At 39.7% G+C, this 17,349-nt stretch overlaps 1 protein-coding gene across 1 annotated transcript in view; it reads right to left on the bottom strand.

The window, feature by feature from the left end:
- Positions 1-17,218, bottom strand: part of LOC6557353 (glypican-6) — a 45,330-nt gene extending 28,112 nt beyond the window's left edge. Inside the window, exons 1-2 of the mRNA XM_001984948.3 lie at positions 17,162-17,218; positions 16,385-16,866 (exon numbers count right to left, since the gene is read on the bottom strand). Coding sequence (XP_001984984.1) covers positions 16,385-16,721 — 337 coding nt within the window. The 5' untranslated portion in view covers positions 16,722-16,866; positions 17,162-17,218. The remainder of the gene's footprint in view (positions 1-16,384; positions 16,867-17,161) is intronic.
- Between the last annotated feature and the right edge of the window lie 131 nt (positions 17,219-17,349).

Below are 17,349 nucleotides of genomic sequence, written 5' to 3'. Positions count from 1 at the left end.
TCAAAAAGGAAGCTAAAGAAAAGCTAAAACAAATGCAAGCCTAAATACCCTATGCTAAAGATTACCGAGTTAGTGTTCAAGTTGAATACACTTTTACTTAACAACAAATAAATATATTGTCAAAGATACGAAACTTAGGAATTTGGAATAAGACACATCGACAGGTTGGCAATATTTAAATATTGAACTGTTTTTTATGGAAAACAAACAAAGAGTTCTATCTAACTCCAAGACAGACTCGACATTAATAGTTATTGTATAGATAATTGCTTCTCAAGCTTATATATTCATAATTATATGCATCAAGTTGGTATGCAAAAAAAGAGTATTACAAAATGCAGTTAGATTGCAAATGCACTTTAGTGAGAACAAAGAACTCCATCGTCGACATGTGATATCATTTAGCTTGAACTGGGAATGGAAATGCGACTGGGACTGCGACTGCTACTCGAATGGGTACAGGGAACAGGGAACAGGGAACTGGGAACGGGAATGGGTTCTTGCAGATGCTGATGGTGATGCTGCTTTGTACGAAATGCTGAAAAGCTGGTGCAATCAGGCAAAATTGTTGCCAACTGCGGCACCGACTGTGCCTCGCATTCCAGAGGAACGACTCCTACTCCAGAATAGCGTGAGAAAGCAAAATATTGATTCAGAGGCCCAGGCTCAACGATATGCAAAACGCGATAAAATTCCAGAGTACCAACAGCCAGCAACTAGCAACCAGTAACCGAAAAAACCGGCTTCCGATCCGATCCAAGACACAAAGGTGCTAAATGAAGTTCTTAATTAAGTGCGAGTGGCAGCTGTTGGAGCAGGAGAGGAACTTTAAGGCCAAGCGTTTGGAATTGCAAATGGAATTGGCATGGGTCCAGTGAGATGAGTTTGAGTTGGGTAACGAGTTTTATTGGCACATCGTTAGCCTGATGCTGATGCTGATGCTAAAGCTGCTCCTGCTGTTTGATTGCATTTATTGCATAATTTGTTAATGAACGGAAAGTCATGCCACACGCTCCAGGCCAAAAATGACAAATTAGCAGCATAATTGCTTGGGTCCCAAACTAAATGTCTGAAATGTTACACAAAGGCTAAGGAATTCCTGAAATGGAATCTTTAGCTTTAGAACTCGCGTATGCTTTTAGTAAATATTATATAAAATGAGTAAGTTTGATGTGACTAAATAATACGCCGTCTTATCAGAAATTACTTAATCAAGAACTGAATCAGCATTATAGGTTGGGAGCAAACGGAAATACTTGACTCATGCCCAAGACTCATACTTAGCTTTTCCTTTATTAAGTGTCTGTCTAGTTTAAATGACCAAAGATGTTAAGTTTAAGTTTAATAAACTCTTATCTGAACGATGCGAAGACAATACTAAAAAATAAGGCTACCTTACGCGATCTTCGACACCTGCCACAAGCGACACAAGCGAATTCCACTCCAGTTATAGTTATGCCCTTCAAAACCACCCTGACTCATTTATTCAACAAACTTATCTGCGGTCACATAAATTACAATTTAATTAACATTTTCCACTTGCCACGCGAAAAGGCAACTCACAAAAGAAACTATCAAGAGTGCTATAAATAATAAAAAAAAAAAAAGAAACAGAAGAAAAAAATTCAAAACTGATTATGATTAGTACTCGTAGCAGCAGAGAAAAACGAGCCAGGCAGAGCTCGATCCTCATAATTAAGCGACATTTGTGGCATGACATGCAACAAACTGTAGATTAACATAAATTTTTAAGACGTCATCAGACTGAAGGGCCGGGTCGGCTCGGGTAGAGCAGGAAATTTCAAGTTACACACAAAAGGGAAGTCAAGTTTTATGGCCGAGTAGTTGAAGTGCTCCACGCACACCTGTCCCAAAAAAATATATATATATATGTATATGTATATATGAATTATGATTATTATGCACTTGACAGGAGAAGAAACAAAAGCAACATTTGTGGCCACCACTCGAAGAAGATGTGTGAAGTTGTTGTGTGTTGGCGTACGTTGATAATAATTGTAGATATTTATCGTCTATGCTACTCAAGAGTATGTCAGGCATTCGCGTCTCTTATAATTACTATTAGCGCTAATTCTTTGTGAGAGGCATACAAATCTGTCGAGAGTTGTTGTTGCTGCTGCTTGATTGAAAGATGTGCCTAATTGATAGCTGAGCACTCGCACGAGTCGTCCCAGACCCCAAAAAGAACCCCAAGTCAAGCCCAATACCAGGCCAGATCAGAACAGACCAGACCAGACGAGTCGAGTCGACTCGACGAAAGAAGACTTCAAGTGCGTGTCATTGTGTAATTTGGCTTGATTATTATTAATTTGCAGACGCCGCCGACACTGTCATGACCCGAGGAGCCACAGGCAGTCAGCCAGAGCGTGTAATTGTTATGAGGAATTTGTTTTGTCGTTATATATATATAACCGTTGCCCAAAATAGAAAATATTTATTTGATTTGCTAATGGAGCGGGCGAACGGGCGCAACCGGGTCACAGGAAATGGAGAACAGACCAAAAACAAAAAAAAAACATAAACAAAACTTGTAAAGAACTTACGTTAAGTGAGCGCAATCAAGTCTTCAACTTACCTGTAAAGAAAGCAAAAGAAATATTGTTTTAAATTAAGGTTATTACAAAAGTAAGCTCAGCTCTTTGCTTTCTTATACGGGTTGGTTTTGTTGTTTTGGGTTTAACTGAAGATCGGCGATAATCGCGTGTGGTTTTTGGGTGCATTGCGGTTTCTTCTTATACACTGAGCCCATTGAAAATGTGTAAAAAGGGTATAATGGTTTTGTGCAAAAGTATGTAACAGGCAGAGGGAAACATTTCGGACTACACATTCTTGATCAGGATCAGCACAAATTTCATTAAGATCGGCGAGAAAGCACTCAAGTTTTGCTTTTTACTCTTCTGTAAATGTCTGCAAAACTTTCAAAGGTAAATTTGGCAATAAAACTAGAATATATTGATATATATTGTTCACTTAATTGTTTTTTCTTGCCTATGTCCATAATTTAACATGTTAATTTATAGCTGCTTATGCACTTATCGGGGGAAAAAAACCCAAAATTACAAATTCATATACGTAAGCAATGTGGGCCATGTGGATTTAGTCATGCAATAAATTTGCTTTGTTTTAATTATAGTGTGTCAGAAATACGACATGTCAGAATTTATAGCAATTTATGCTATCGCTTTTCTCAATAAATTGCGATTTGGGTATAAAACCCAGAATCCATTCAAAATTCGCATATTTGAGTGTGTCAGACTTGTTGGGTTCAGCTGGGTATTTTATAGTCGAGCTCTCTCGACTATATCTTTCTTACTGGTTTTGTTTAAGTTGTGACTACAGCTGATCTCTGACAAATCTTAGATCATATTTGAGTATGTAACTCACGTCTATTTCATGGAATCCATATACATTTACTCATATAGACTTCCTCTATTAGCAGCACCTCTTCCCCCTCTCTCTCTCACTCGCTCTGTCTCTCTGTCTGCCTGCCCCCCCCTCATTCGTTTAGCGGCTTCTACAGACAGGAGCTGGGTAAACATTAATGTAAATTCCACAGTGTGGTGCCCCCGACAGCGGCAAGAAGATGATTGCAACGGGGCACACACAGAGAATCGCAGTCAATTGACGCTTTGTTTTATAAATTTCAAGCCAGAAGATAATAAACAACAGTTTCGAACATGCTCTCTCACTCGCTCCCATTCAACTGCCTCACTCACTGTGGAGCGAGCGAGGAGGGCATCTTGCTGACTGCAGTTTTTGGCTGCTTAGGTAGTTTGTAGACCTTTGGACGATGTCGTTGTGGGTTCACAAGGCGCCGACAACAACAGCAGCAACAACAAGAGTTGAAACCACCAAAGGTGATGACTGCTGTAATTGTTGTTGTTTCTCGGTAAAAGGTGTTGTGCACACATACTCACACACACACACACACACACACACACACATACACACACACATTGCATTTACATTTCCTTACCGCAGCCAAAGAGTAAAGTGCTCCTCGGAGCAACTTTGAGAGTGTTGTCTGTGAATTTCGTTGAAGTTGGGTTTCTTTTGCTTAGGCTCTTGACGTCCGAGGTTCAGCCACCAGGGCCAAGCTAGGGGAATATTGTGTAGAGCTACAAACGTTGCCGACCATGCCCTTTGAAGTTTGGCTAAGGCTTAAGCTGGCTAACAACATGGCTTACATGGCTAAGTTTTGTTCGCATGAGAAAATCGTAGCCAGGCATTGAAATTAAATGCTTGCATTGACAGTTGCTTAAGAGGTTTAGTTGTTTCAACACGAATCTACAATACTTTATAAATCTAAATGAATAAAATGTACAAATTGAATTAAATTTAAACAATCTAAATGAATATCTAGTTTAGCACATCTAATATTAAGTGTAATACTGGAAAATTATTGAAATTCTAATCATCAATATTAAATGTCCAAATACTATTAATAACATCCTTTAATAAAACAGAAAGACAGAAATATAGCAATATAAATATTGAATAATTTCTGTTTTCATGTATTAACCCTAGAAATACTTGTTTTATACGTTCCTGTTGATCTCCCTTGATTCATCTTTATTTCTCACTTCGGGTAATTGCGCTCTCTGATTTCACTGCGGCATCAAAGAGAAAGAGAAACAATTTCGCACAAATCTCTGGCAATTTACTTCCCAAAAAGTGGAGCACAAATCGCAACCATTTAGCATTGTCCAAGACGCCTTTCAGCCACGCAAAACTCTGGACTGGCATGGCCTGGCCTTAAAAAATCTTGAACATGCCACTCAAGCAGCAAAGGCTGCTTTAATTTTTTTCATTTATTTTTTTTTTTTTGGTTTGGTGTCCGAGCGATGCTCATTATTAAATTTTGGGTACTGCAATACATTCTCTCTCCACTCTCTCTCTGTTGTTACTCCGTGGCCTGTGGTTGGATTTAATAGCTTCGAAACACGCGTCTCGTAACGGTTTTAATGAAACACATAAATTCGCCTCGATTCCTCATCGCCTCGAATGCCACTTGGGTGAGCAATCATCAGACTCAAGTGCATCTAGAGTGCAATCCAAAAGATCCCAAAGAAAATATCTCCGCATCTCGATGGTGAGCGTGAGCCGTTTACTTAAATATCCATACTCATACATATTTATTGGGTAAAATGGATTTCTTGTTGTTTCAACATTAGCTGAAATTCTTTAAAGTGCTTCTCTAAAATAGTTTCCTTTGCGGAATTTTGTTTATTAAGCTTTTGCATAGACATTTGCCTCAACTGCATGCATCCTTGCACAATTTACGGCCATGAATGAAATGAGTTACTACGCGAAAGCCGACAAAAGATTTCTGTGTGTGTGTGTTTGTGTGTGTATTAGTGTATGTGTGCTAGCCATAAAGAATCCAACACGCCGGAGTCGCGTTGAGTTCGTCCACTCAACTGTGAAACAGGTACAGCCGCCGTTGAAGAGAACGAGACAGGATATGGACGGGCAGAGACAGGCACAGACAAGCAAAGAAGACAACTCGGTCTGCAAACAGTCGGCAAAAGTACAAAGCGTATCGAGGTGAAAGAGATTTCTCCTGGTTCCTTTCATTCGATTTCAATGAACCCCGTCCGCTCCGGCAAATGTTGCAAGTGCAAAGACAAAACAAATACAAACAGCTGATAAAAATGCGACAGACGTATCCATAAGATACACAACTAACCAACCAACGAACGAACGAAATCGTAAATTGATATTGATACTGAAACTGAAACTGGCATGGAATAGATACACACACATACATATATATATATATATATGTATAGAGAAACTATCATTACATTTACTTTTTGGTAAGGACATTTTTGCAGGCTGAGTCTGCTTTCAATTTTCATTTTCTGTTTATCCCTTTGCATTGTAATTGTAAACCATTTGTCAGCAACTTTTCTATTTGTATGGCTAATTTCCCTTCTATGGCATGGGGGCCAGGGTTAACACACACACACACACACAAAGATGCCGGAAATGTCTTTATTTGTCGTCTCAATGGGTAATTTATGTGTGCGTTTTCTTATTGGCTTTGCCATCGACTCGATTGAAAGTTTATTAAAAAAAAGAGAAGGCAGACAGTTAAATTGGCGTCGCTCTCGCACCCCTCCTCAAAGGACTCTTTAATCTATGAGCTCATACCTAAAAGGAAAGATTGAGAGGCACGCGCTTCTGCGGCATCTTCGTAAATATCATTTCATTATACGATTAAAGCGTATGGCTTGATTATGATTGGCGCTTCCCTGACGCCATTATAAAACCTGAGCACCGATCTCTGTCTCTTTGTCCCTCTCTTTCTCCATATTCAGTTTTGGCTGCGTGGGCAGCAAGTCCAAAACATGTTGTGGCATCGTTTTAAGCTACCGACAACAAAGAAGTAGTAGAAGATTACGACGACGACACATCCAAATCATCGTCTGGTTTGTGGCCAAAGCCCCTGCATCGTGTGGGCTTTTGTCTGTTGAATTTATCGCTCTTAACTTCTAAGCATTTGCTTTCAATACAATACACTGCCCACAGGGTATTCATAATTTGACAAGCAAATGAATAGAGAGTCTCTTGTGCCAAATATGATTCATGGCAAAGGATTGGCTCAACAAACAAACTAAACTCAATTATTTTATATAAATAATAGTTTGCTTTAGATGGTATCTCGTATACTATTACTGGATATAATCCAGTGTTCTCTATATCAGTAAAAATAATTGATTGTAGCTCTAATTTCAATGTTCAGTCTGAAAATCAAAGGCTGACCACATTTATTAGGGCATTTAATATTCGTCTTTAAGTTGCTGTGTGTGTGTGTATTTTTATGAGAAATTTACCTTGGCAGTCGGCTGTCAAAATTAGTTTTAATTTTATTATCCGCACATCATTGTTGGATTTGTCGAGTTGCGACATCTTTGGCTCTTTCTGTTCGCTGGATCTTTGGGTCTTGACTTTCCGGTAGCCTGGCCCATAAAACCTACAATTTTATGACAGCCGACGCTTTTGGCACTTTTGTTATTATTATTTTTTTTAATTTCCTTTACTTTTTTTTTGTGTGGGCATTACAATACCCATTGTACATGTTTTATACAAATTAATTTTCCTGTTGTATTATTTTATGCGTATTTAATGTGCTGCCAGTTTTTACGATTATTATTAATTTTGTCACCAAATTTAATAACCTATAGCCACACATACTAAAAATGTGTGTGTTTTATGCGCATTTGTTGTAGATTCTATGGGGTGCTCGGCATTCTATCACTAATTCCATTCGTATATAGCTTGAAAAAAAGGGAAAGGTCAAGCGTTGGCATTATTCGAATACAACAACTGCCTTTAACCTTTGTGTGGATTCTATGGCAGCTCATTTTCCGGACGGCTTTTCCACTCGAAGACACACACACACAAACACACACACAGTCAGCTGGTAACTGTAACTGGACCGTAGCAAACTAATTGAAAACCATTATTTGTGCGATTAGGCCAAAACAAATGGGCAAGGTTAAGCATAAGATTTGCATGATGCTTAAGGCTTACAACGGCTGCTGCCTCTTAACGAACTGTAGAAAATTGAAATCCGAGCAGGCAATTGCATTTTATTTCAACTTAGCTTAGGGTTTAACTCTCCGGTCCAGACCCAAGGCAAGCGTCTCTATTCCAATCCCGATTATAATACACACACACAGCGCACACACACAGCGCACACACACAGCGCACACACACACACAGCGCACACTTGACTGTGTCAAACGACCTTTGATGGGCATACTGGGATAAGAGTTTTTGCGAGGCCTTTAATGAACTTTTAGATACGCACGTAGTCAAGTTACTGCTGTACACATTAATTACACTGAAAGAAGCAGGGGGCAGGCAATATAGAAATATACAAAAACAAAAAAAAAAAAGAAAAAGAAAAGGGAATCAACGCATTCTTTGGCGTAGACAAGAGTGCGGCATAGTTATCAACAAACGCACCATCAAAGTAGGTGGCGCAAATTAACAAATCTTGCCATGTGACCTAATTAAATCAACGCGAGGTCGTCCCAATGTTTCCCCCGCTGGCCGCCCCCTTTCTCTGATCTTCGTCCAGCTTAGTGATTTGTGCCCCAGCACTCCAGCAATTTAACATTCGTCATGCTCACGGGCCAAGTAAAATAACTTGAGGCACAACAAGCCAGCCAGTCAGTCCCCTTCAGACTTTAGACTTCAGACTTTAGGCTGGCTCATTTAAGTGGTCGGATTGGTCAGCAGCATCTTGGGAAACTTATTGTGGACAGCACCAGCAGCAGCAGCAGCATCAACATCTGAGCAAATTTGTTTGCTCTGGGGCACAACTGGGCAAGGAAGACAACTGTGTCTAAACTCGCCAATTGCTCTGAGAGCACAGTGGGCAACAAAATCAACTCAAGTTGAGCTTCACATTCGGGAGATTTCTATAGAGTTATGAGTGCCATTAGCAATGAGCAAAAGTGATATTCAGCCAAAGGATTCCATGTAAATCACTTATTATGATCTGCTCAAGCATTGAAGAAGGAAATCATAAATTGTTGTTTTGTATTTGAGCAAGTTTAAATATTTAAAGAAAGCTTCATAACAGATATTTAATAGTTGAGCTGAAAGTGATCGCTTATTTGTTATCCAATATCTTTTCGTAAACAACTGATTTGTTCATTAGTGACTTCAATAACAGTCTTGTGGTTGTGGAAATAAAAACCAATAAACATCAATATCAATATCAGAGATCATTAGGCAAAGTCTTGGCAAAATGTTCATATTTCAGGTACATCAATTTATTATAATGCCTGAGATATTAACAATATTTAATAGCTCTTCCTCAGGCGATATCAGAGCAATATCATCTTTATACACTGTTTCGATAACTAATCATAATATGCCATTGTGTATAGGAAAAGTAATAAATTAGAGCCACATATTTATAAGTTAAGTTCCAATTGATCTTAAGGAACCAATTAATTTGTAGCTCACATAGGAACAATCGCTCGAAAGATGAGCTATTGTATAAAATAACTTTCTTGTTTAATGTATTATGCGTATTATTATGATTTTTAAATCATTGAGATTGGACCACAATATCATACAGCTGCCACAGTAACAACCGATTGAAAGATGAACCTTTTTTGTTAACCAAGATATCCAACCCAAACTCATTTAATATGCGTATTATTATGATTTCTAGAACTAAAAAAAAGAAGATAATCGATATCGATAGATTATTCTTTAATCCATTTTTTTGTTTAACAAGTTATACTAACTAAACTATTATGATGCCCACTATTATTAGCCAGCAGCCATCTGCATTTGCGTAGATTCAATCAAACTCTGCACAGTAGCCGAGGATAATCATCAGTCCATCAGTTCGGCTGATCTTCATAAATTGCACAACCATTATTTTTTTTGTCTACAATGTGAACTTCTTGGGTTTGTGTGTGATTAGTTTGCTTCACACCCTCAACTGTTAAAATTCGCAATATCACACAATTAGTTGATGATGCTGACAGAGCTGACGGACAGTTCTGTGGACAAATTATTTCACAACTTTTTTTTATTTTTATTTTTTTGAAAGAAAACAGAAAAAGATATGCGATATAAGAAGAAACCGCTCGCGCTATCAAAACAAAAGATGACAACAAAAGCAGCCTCGTCAGCCAAGTTCTAAGAATGAATCATGCTGAGTAGACGCCATGCGCGCAATATGGAAACAAGCTCAGTGAGGCACGGATGGATTGAGAAAGAGAGAGAGAGAGAGAATGCAGAGGGAGAGCTCTTGAAAAGCCGTCGAGCAACGACTTAATTGCCACAGTCCACAGTCCACAGGCACAAGTGTCGGGGCCCAAAAAAATAGTTGCGAACCAAAACGGATTCAGAGGCCCAAGGCAGACCAGAGTGAATCACAGCAAGAGAGATAGATAGATAGAGAGATAGAGAGAGAGAGGGAGAGAGAGAGAGAGCGGGTGATTGGGCGAAAGGAATAGGAACAGAAGACATGAAGCAGACGAGACCATAAAGAACCTACACGCTCGGCATATTTTTCAAGGGCCTGTCCGCGCTGATGTGCCCAGTGATTCCCAGTGTGAGAGACAACAACAAGAACAAGAACAACAACAGCAGCAAAAAGGTCAAACGTGGCCACTTTCGAGATGCCCAAAGATACCACGGAGTTGCCCATTGTCCAATGTCCATTCCCTGTGTGGTCTCATCTCTCTCGCTCTCTCTCTGTCTCTCTCCCTCTCGCTCTCTCTCTCTCTCTAAGATCGTCGCAATGAAATGTAAAAATTTTCTGTAGCGTCAGCAAACACAAAACAGCCTAAAACAGAGCTGCTCAAACCGAGCCCTGCTCCTTAAACAAGTTCTCTTCTCTCGAGAGCTGCGGCTGCTGCTGTTGCAACTTGAAGCTGTGGCACATTCCTTCATATCCAAAACCGGGCCGAGCTGAGCCGAGCCGAGTCGAGTCGAGTTGAGCATTTCCCAGTGACTCTCATATATGGAGTGCTACGGGATGCCTCCAACTTTACCGATTTGGTTGCTAACTACTCCTGCCTCCCCGATCCGCCTGCCTCAGAGATCTTTGGTATTTTGTATGTGGTGGTTTCGTTTACCAGCATACCAATTTGGTCGCTGCCTTAACACCTCCGAAACATGCAAGGATCGGAGGCAGGAGCCTGCAGTAAGCAGCCAGCAGCCAGCAGCAGCAGTATGCGGCAAGCAGAGACTGTGGCATGGACCATTGCATGGGCATGTTTCATGTTTTATGCGCATTAAATGTATTTTAATTGTTGCATTTGAAGACAGTTGATACAACCAAAAGAGAGAGAGAGAGAGAGAGAGAGAGAGGGAGAGAGAGACAGAGAGTGTTGCTCTCAGCATTTTCTCACGCTCAGCTGCTTTGAGCTTCATCAGCTTTTTTGGGCCAATTTCATAATGTGGTCCAACGTGGTGCGTCGAGCCATGAACATGGCAATTAGCCACGCCCCAAAACGGCAGCTCAAAATAACAATTACATTTTACATGTTTATTAATAAGCAGTGGCTCAAATGGCAGCCCGGAGGAAAGGGGTCGGGGTTAGCCCCTAAAGCGTAAGTCGGTCTCATTTGAGCAGCGAGTGAGACTCCACGGAGATAATTAAGTAGTTAAGAGCCAAGACCTAGACTAGACTATAGACATATATACAGTTCTGTCCCCCCAGCTCCTCATCAGCACCTTCATCCAGCTGCCTGCCCCTCTTCGGATGTACTTGAAAGCAGTTAAGCGCCACAATACTTCAGCTGTCTGACTGTCTGACGGCTCCTCCAACTGCTGCTGCACCTCGTCGTATTATCAGGGCCCAGTCAAATGAAGCATTAAATCGTGCAAACAAACAAGCGACAACAACAACAAGCAACAAGCAACAACAACTAACAACTAAGCACAAACTACAACCCGACTTTGGATAATAATATGTATGTGCAAGTATTGCCAGTCTAAGGAGGGTTTCACCAGTGGGCGCCCTACCATTTACATAATGAGCATTTGCTGGGCAGTTAAGTCGAGTCTCGACTCTCGACTCTCGAGTCACTCTTGGTAAATGCCAGCAAAGTTTTTCTCAAAGGTAGGAAATTGCCAAGGGTCACCTAACATTCTTGCCCCAAGAAACTCCAACTTCAACAATGCCCAGAAATCTGAATTTTGTACAGAGTTTAACAACGTTTATAGTCAGAGTTTATAATAAACTGAGTTTTGTAAGTGAAAACTGTCCAAAGATGCAAAATAGTTGGGTTCTTCTTCCTCGTTGCCCTGTCGACAACCAGCCTAAAATAGCCAAAGTATCTTAATTAATTTGATACGTCAAAGCTTTTGCAAAATGCTGTTAACTGCCCACAAATATAGACAGACAAGACTTTAAAAGCTTAGAAAGATCTAGATACGAGATTGAAATATGTAATAATAATTATTATTTAAAAGATCAAATGAAATAAATAATATAATTAGCTCTTCATAATACTACATCTACCTATCTAAATAATAGCAATAAATAATATATGTACACATCTTAAAACCTATTTAAATACCTATAAAAAATCAAAATTGTAGATTTATAATTGCTAATAAATAATTTATAGTACCGCATTGAAAAACTAATTATTTTAAATGATTTTCTCTACAGAGACAATCAGAAAACTGTCTATAAATAACTGCAACTGTGTCTATGAATGTCTGTCTAAATTTATAGATTCATCTGTAAGTGATCACCTATATAGGAATGCCTCAACAGATTTATCTATAAATGCTTATAGAATTACAGAGCTAATTATAGAGCTATCTACAAATGATTATCCATATAGGACTACCTCAACAGATTAATCGATTTGTGATTTGTCATAAATATATCTATATATATATCTAGGACTGTATTTCTTCTACCTCTAAAAAACAACTTCTTCAGCTCCACATTCAAAGAATGAACTTTAAAGAATTCATTCTAAAATATGCATTCCTCAGTCAATAGAAACAAATTTCATGCAGTCTAATCACATTTCATTTTTATCCACGGGGTAGCCCATAAAATGATGAAGCCCACATTCACACAGACACAAACAGACACACACACACACACACACACACACACACACAGAGAGATGTTGAAAATATATGTGGCTGAAATCCAAGACCTCAGCTCACAATGGTCAACAATGCAACAACTTTAGGAATTATTTCGCATAATGATGATATAGTGCCTGCTGCTCTGCTCGGAAATCTCTGGTCTGGCGTGGTACACAACCGAAGAATGCAGCCAGCAACGACAATGCAAAAAGGGACCCCCAAAAACACCAAGAGAGTGAGAGAGAGAGAGCGAGAGGGCGAGAGCGAGAGAGAGAGAGAGAGAGGAGGGAGATGAAGGGAGTGGCGCAAGTGGCAGTGAATGAGAGGGCCATTTAGTTTTGGACGCTGGAAAATGATTAATAGTCGTGCGGTTGGCCCTGGCAACAACCTCGATGGATGCAACGCCACAGTTGCCGCAGAGTTGCCGCAGTTGCCGGCTAAGTGGAGCAGCGGCAGCAGCAGCAGCGGCAACGTTGAAATCAGCGGCGCTGTAAATTTCCTTTTTGCCAAGAGTAGCTGCAGCAGCGTACCCGTTCGGGTACGGGGCTGAGGCAGGGGCAGGGGCATGATTTAGTCAAGAGTTCTTGTGTGAGAATGTTGCACGTGTGTGTGTCTGTGTAAAGATTTTTAGTTGTCTACTGCACTCCCTGCGTCTGTCTTCCCCGCACTCCTCCTCTTTGCATTCTTAACGATTTAATGTTTTGTGAACTGCTTAAATTGTGCAAACAATTTGAACTAAGTGCCAGCTGCAGGTGAGACGGCAAAGGGTATGTGGCAAGAGGCAAGCATTGCTTGATTTTGTCTGTGTTTTTTTTTTTTGTTTTGGGAGGGGGACAATCGGCATTTACCTGGCACAGGAAGTGCAACTTTAATGAAGCTTTTAAGTGGCAGTTGTTGTTTTTGTTTTTTTTTTGTGGCAGGCGGAAGGTGTTGTGCAGCTGCTGCTGTTGTTGCAACAAAGTGTTGTTCGATTTAGGTCCATACAAAAGTTCAAATTCTCCAACAGCTTTGCCAATGATATCTAATTTAATCTCGCCTCAGCAGACAAAGAGTCAACACCACCCAACCCAGCCACCCCCACCTCCTCCTTGGTCTGTTTGACTGCCTGTCTATTGCCACACATGATTCATGCTCAACAAATCAAAAAGGAATACAAAAAAACAACAACAAAGAAGGAAATAAAATTCCACGCAAATCAACTTGAAAACGAACAAAGCGATACAAATAAAAAAAGAAACAAAAACAACAAAATCTCATCCAAAACTCTAAAGAGAGAGAGGAAGACAGAGAGAGAGGGCGAGAGAGTAAGGAGCACGAACGAAGGAAGGAACGATGAATGTACGAATGCTCCTCGGCTACTCGGCTCGTCGCTTCGCATTGTCTTCCACTGTCCAGTCGTCAGTCGGCTGGCGAGTTTGGCGCATGCGTCGATTGCTCAGCTCAATTCCCCACCCCTTCCCTCACTGCGCTAACCCCTTCAACTGCCCTACGCTCTCTCACAGCTGAAAAGACGAACGAAAAAAAGGGTACCAGTTTCAAGACCAGTCTCTCAGTCAGCAGAAGCCACAACGAAAAATCTCACAACAAATTCCTTTGGCGCAACACAAAAAAAAAACTAAAAAAAAAAGATAAATAAAAAAAATACACACAAAAAAATCAAAGAAATCTGTTTTCGGAGCGCGGAGGCAGCAAAAAAATGTTGTCACACCGCTTTTACACACTGACCAACAGCAGCAGCAGCAACAGTTGTTGTTGTTGTTGGTGGTTGAGCCTAGGCCAAGTTGTGAGCTGTGGCATGGAGAGCTCCTTTTGTAGATTTTAGTTAATTTGCTTAAAGCCTGAATTAATCACGCTTAATTGCAATAAGTGCGAGAGAGATAGAGAGAGCGAGACGATCGCTCTACCTCCATATCTCTCTCACTCTCTCTATCTCTCAGTCGTTCTCTCTTTGATTTTTAGTTATATTTGATTTGTTTGCAGGTAAACTGTTGTTGCAGCCTCTTCTTCTGCCTTTTGCCTCTCTTTGCTCTTTACCTGCCGCCGTGTTGCGTTGTTTATTTTTGGTTTTCAACGTTGCTTGATTGCCTTTTTTTTCTGTTTTCATTTTTATTTTTTTTTCTCAATGTTTCTTTATCTTTTGGTCAAATGCAACACGTTGCGTTGCGTTGCGTTTCGTTCATAATTTCATGGAAATGCAGACAGAGCGTGAGAGTTGCAGAGAATGACAGAGAGGGAGAGGGGTGTAGAACAGGTAAGTTTCCAGGCAGTTGTTGTTGTTCTTGTTGGTGAACTGATATTAATCAAGGTGTCATTGAAATCGTTTAAATTATGCACTCCAATCCAGTTCAGTTCACTTCAGGATTTATTTTATTGTTGTCGGCATTTGTGAACCTTTCCAGCCATATCTCTCTCTCTCTCTCTCTCTCTCGCTCTCTTTTGCATTTGTGTTGCTCTTTTTGGTTAGATAAGTTAGCCAAATAAATAGTTGCAGCCTCTTTTTGTTGGTCGAGTGTGTGTGTGAGTCATAAATTTGATTGCTTCTCTTCTTCTGCATTCGCCTGATAAGCGCCAGCATTTAGATAAAGCTGAGAACCCGAGTCTCGAAACGAGTCTTTTTTTTTTTAAATCGACAGTTGCTCAATAAATGAAAACTTTTGCGTTCCCAGGTAGTAAAAGAGTATGTTTTTTTTATACGTATGTAAGTAGGTTAGTTACGAGGCTGTGTAGGGAGTTGGGGGGCGTGGCTTGGATATCGTTTGTTACTGTTCCTGATAAGCAGCGATTGATAAGCAAATTGACGTTGAGCAGAGCCAAAGTTGCAGACGATCTGGTGCCCCGCGAAGAGACTAAGTTTAGATTGGGTTTAGAAGGCCACAGTGCTCGCTCCGTAAAAAGTACTCTGGGAATTTATTATTACCATTCTCAAAGAATTTATGTTTCTTATTTTTTGGGCTTTTATAATTTTCTGTTTTTTTTTTTTACTACATTTAAATTTTAATTTATTTATTATGTATTTTAATCATGAATTATTTATATAAATTTGAATTAAGTAACACCCAATATTTATCTGGCCTGCTTGGGTTTTTTTACGGGATTTCCCCTATTGATTGCAGAAAATATTTTAAAATTTGTATGCAGTTATCTAATTATTTTATGTTTGTTATTACCTATTTGAAATATTTTAAAATGTTTCTCGACTAGCCCACATTAAATAAATAAATCATTTATAGTTCATTATTAATTAATTAATTATTCATTATTATTCATTTTTATTTTCAAATATTATAATCACACAATAATTTTATGCAACATTTGAAGAAGTTATCTTCTTTAAAAAACAATATTTAAAATAAAGTCTTAAGCTTAAGTATTGAATTTCTTTAAAATAAAATTACAAAGCCAGAAGAAAATATGAATAATAATCGGTAAATTTGCCTTTAAATTGTGTTTTAAAAAATAAAAATGAGAACATCTAATTCCAAGCGACCCATTTAAATATAATATGTAAATAGGCAAAAGTAATTTCAACTCATTATAAATTCGATTTGTTCTCCATTTTCACTTTACACATGTTTTGCTATTACTCTTAAAAACTAATTACTCGGCCTGGAAAGTGTTTTCTGCTATTCGCTTGTGATGCTCCAATTCCAATGTATATGATATAAGAGAATTGTTTCCTTATAACGATTCAAAGTGATTTATGATGCTCCATTTACTTATATTACTTATATTCTCCATTTATACTCTTCGAATTTGAGCTTACCATTGCTGGGCTTTTGCGGTATTTCGTTGGCATCGATGCCACGCGCCTGGAAAATGTGCGTCACAGCGCTGCAATTGGGGCTGAATTGATCGAGGATCGACGAGGAGCCGATTGAGGTGGCGCCGGGACCAGGAGCTGCCAAGGCGGCAACATGAGCGCCTCCAGCAAGCGAAGATTCTGGCTGCTGTTGAGGCTGAGCCAGTGTTGCTGTGATTGCAATTGTGGACAGCAGCGATAACAGCAGACGGTTAATTATCACAAGGCAGGCGGCATTTGTTGCTGTTGTTGTTCTTCTTCTTCTGCAGGGAAGATGTTGATTTTGTTGTGGGACAAACATTGTGGTCTTATTCTTATTGTTGTGGTTGTTGTTAGTGTTGCAAAGGTTTGTCACACGATTAACTTTCTTTATGGCCTTGCCGGCTTTTGCTGTTGTTGTTGTTGCTGTTGATATTTTTGCACTTTGCTTTGCGTGTTTACCGTTACTATAAATTTGGCGACAAGAGTGAATTACAGAGAGTGAGAAAGAGAAAGAGAGGGACACGCACTAACTAACACAGACACAAGACACTGACACACGCACAACGAAATAATGCATTACGTTGTTGTTGTTGCCGGCATTGCACTTGCCTCTTGTTGTTGCTGTTGTTTCTTACTGTGCATTTTATGGTGTGCAGATGCAGGCAGGCAGACAATATGCTCTTTGGTTTCGTTTACACAAAAGTATTAAAAATCAACAAACAATTAATGTAAGGCGCACACACACACACGCACACTCACACACAATCGCATTCGCAAACGCGACGTAACCGATCCGATGCGCAACACGAACAAATAAGTGCGTGCGGATCGAGCGCGGAAATTAGACTGAATGCAGAAAGAGAGGCACGGCTATTACTTTGAGTAGAGTACATTGTTAGCGGCACGAGGGTAGCTAACATTATGTTAGGCATTTCATTATGTTAACG

Source organism: Drosophila grimshawi, unplaced genomic scaffold (genome assembly GCF_018153295.1).
Source record: "Drosophila grimshawi isolate 15287-2541.00 unplaced genomic scaffold, ASM1815329v1 contig_44, whole genome shotgun sequence".
Lineage (NCBI taxonomy): Eukaryota > Metazoa > Arthropoda > Insecta > Diptera > Drosophilidae > Drosophila > Drosophila grimshawi.
This window is presented reverse-complemented; position numbering and strand designations above follow the sequence as displayed.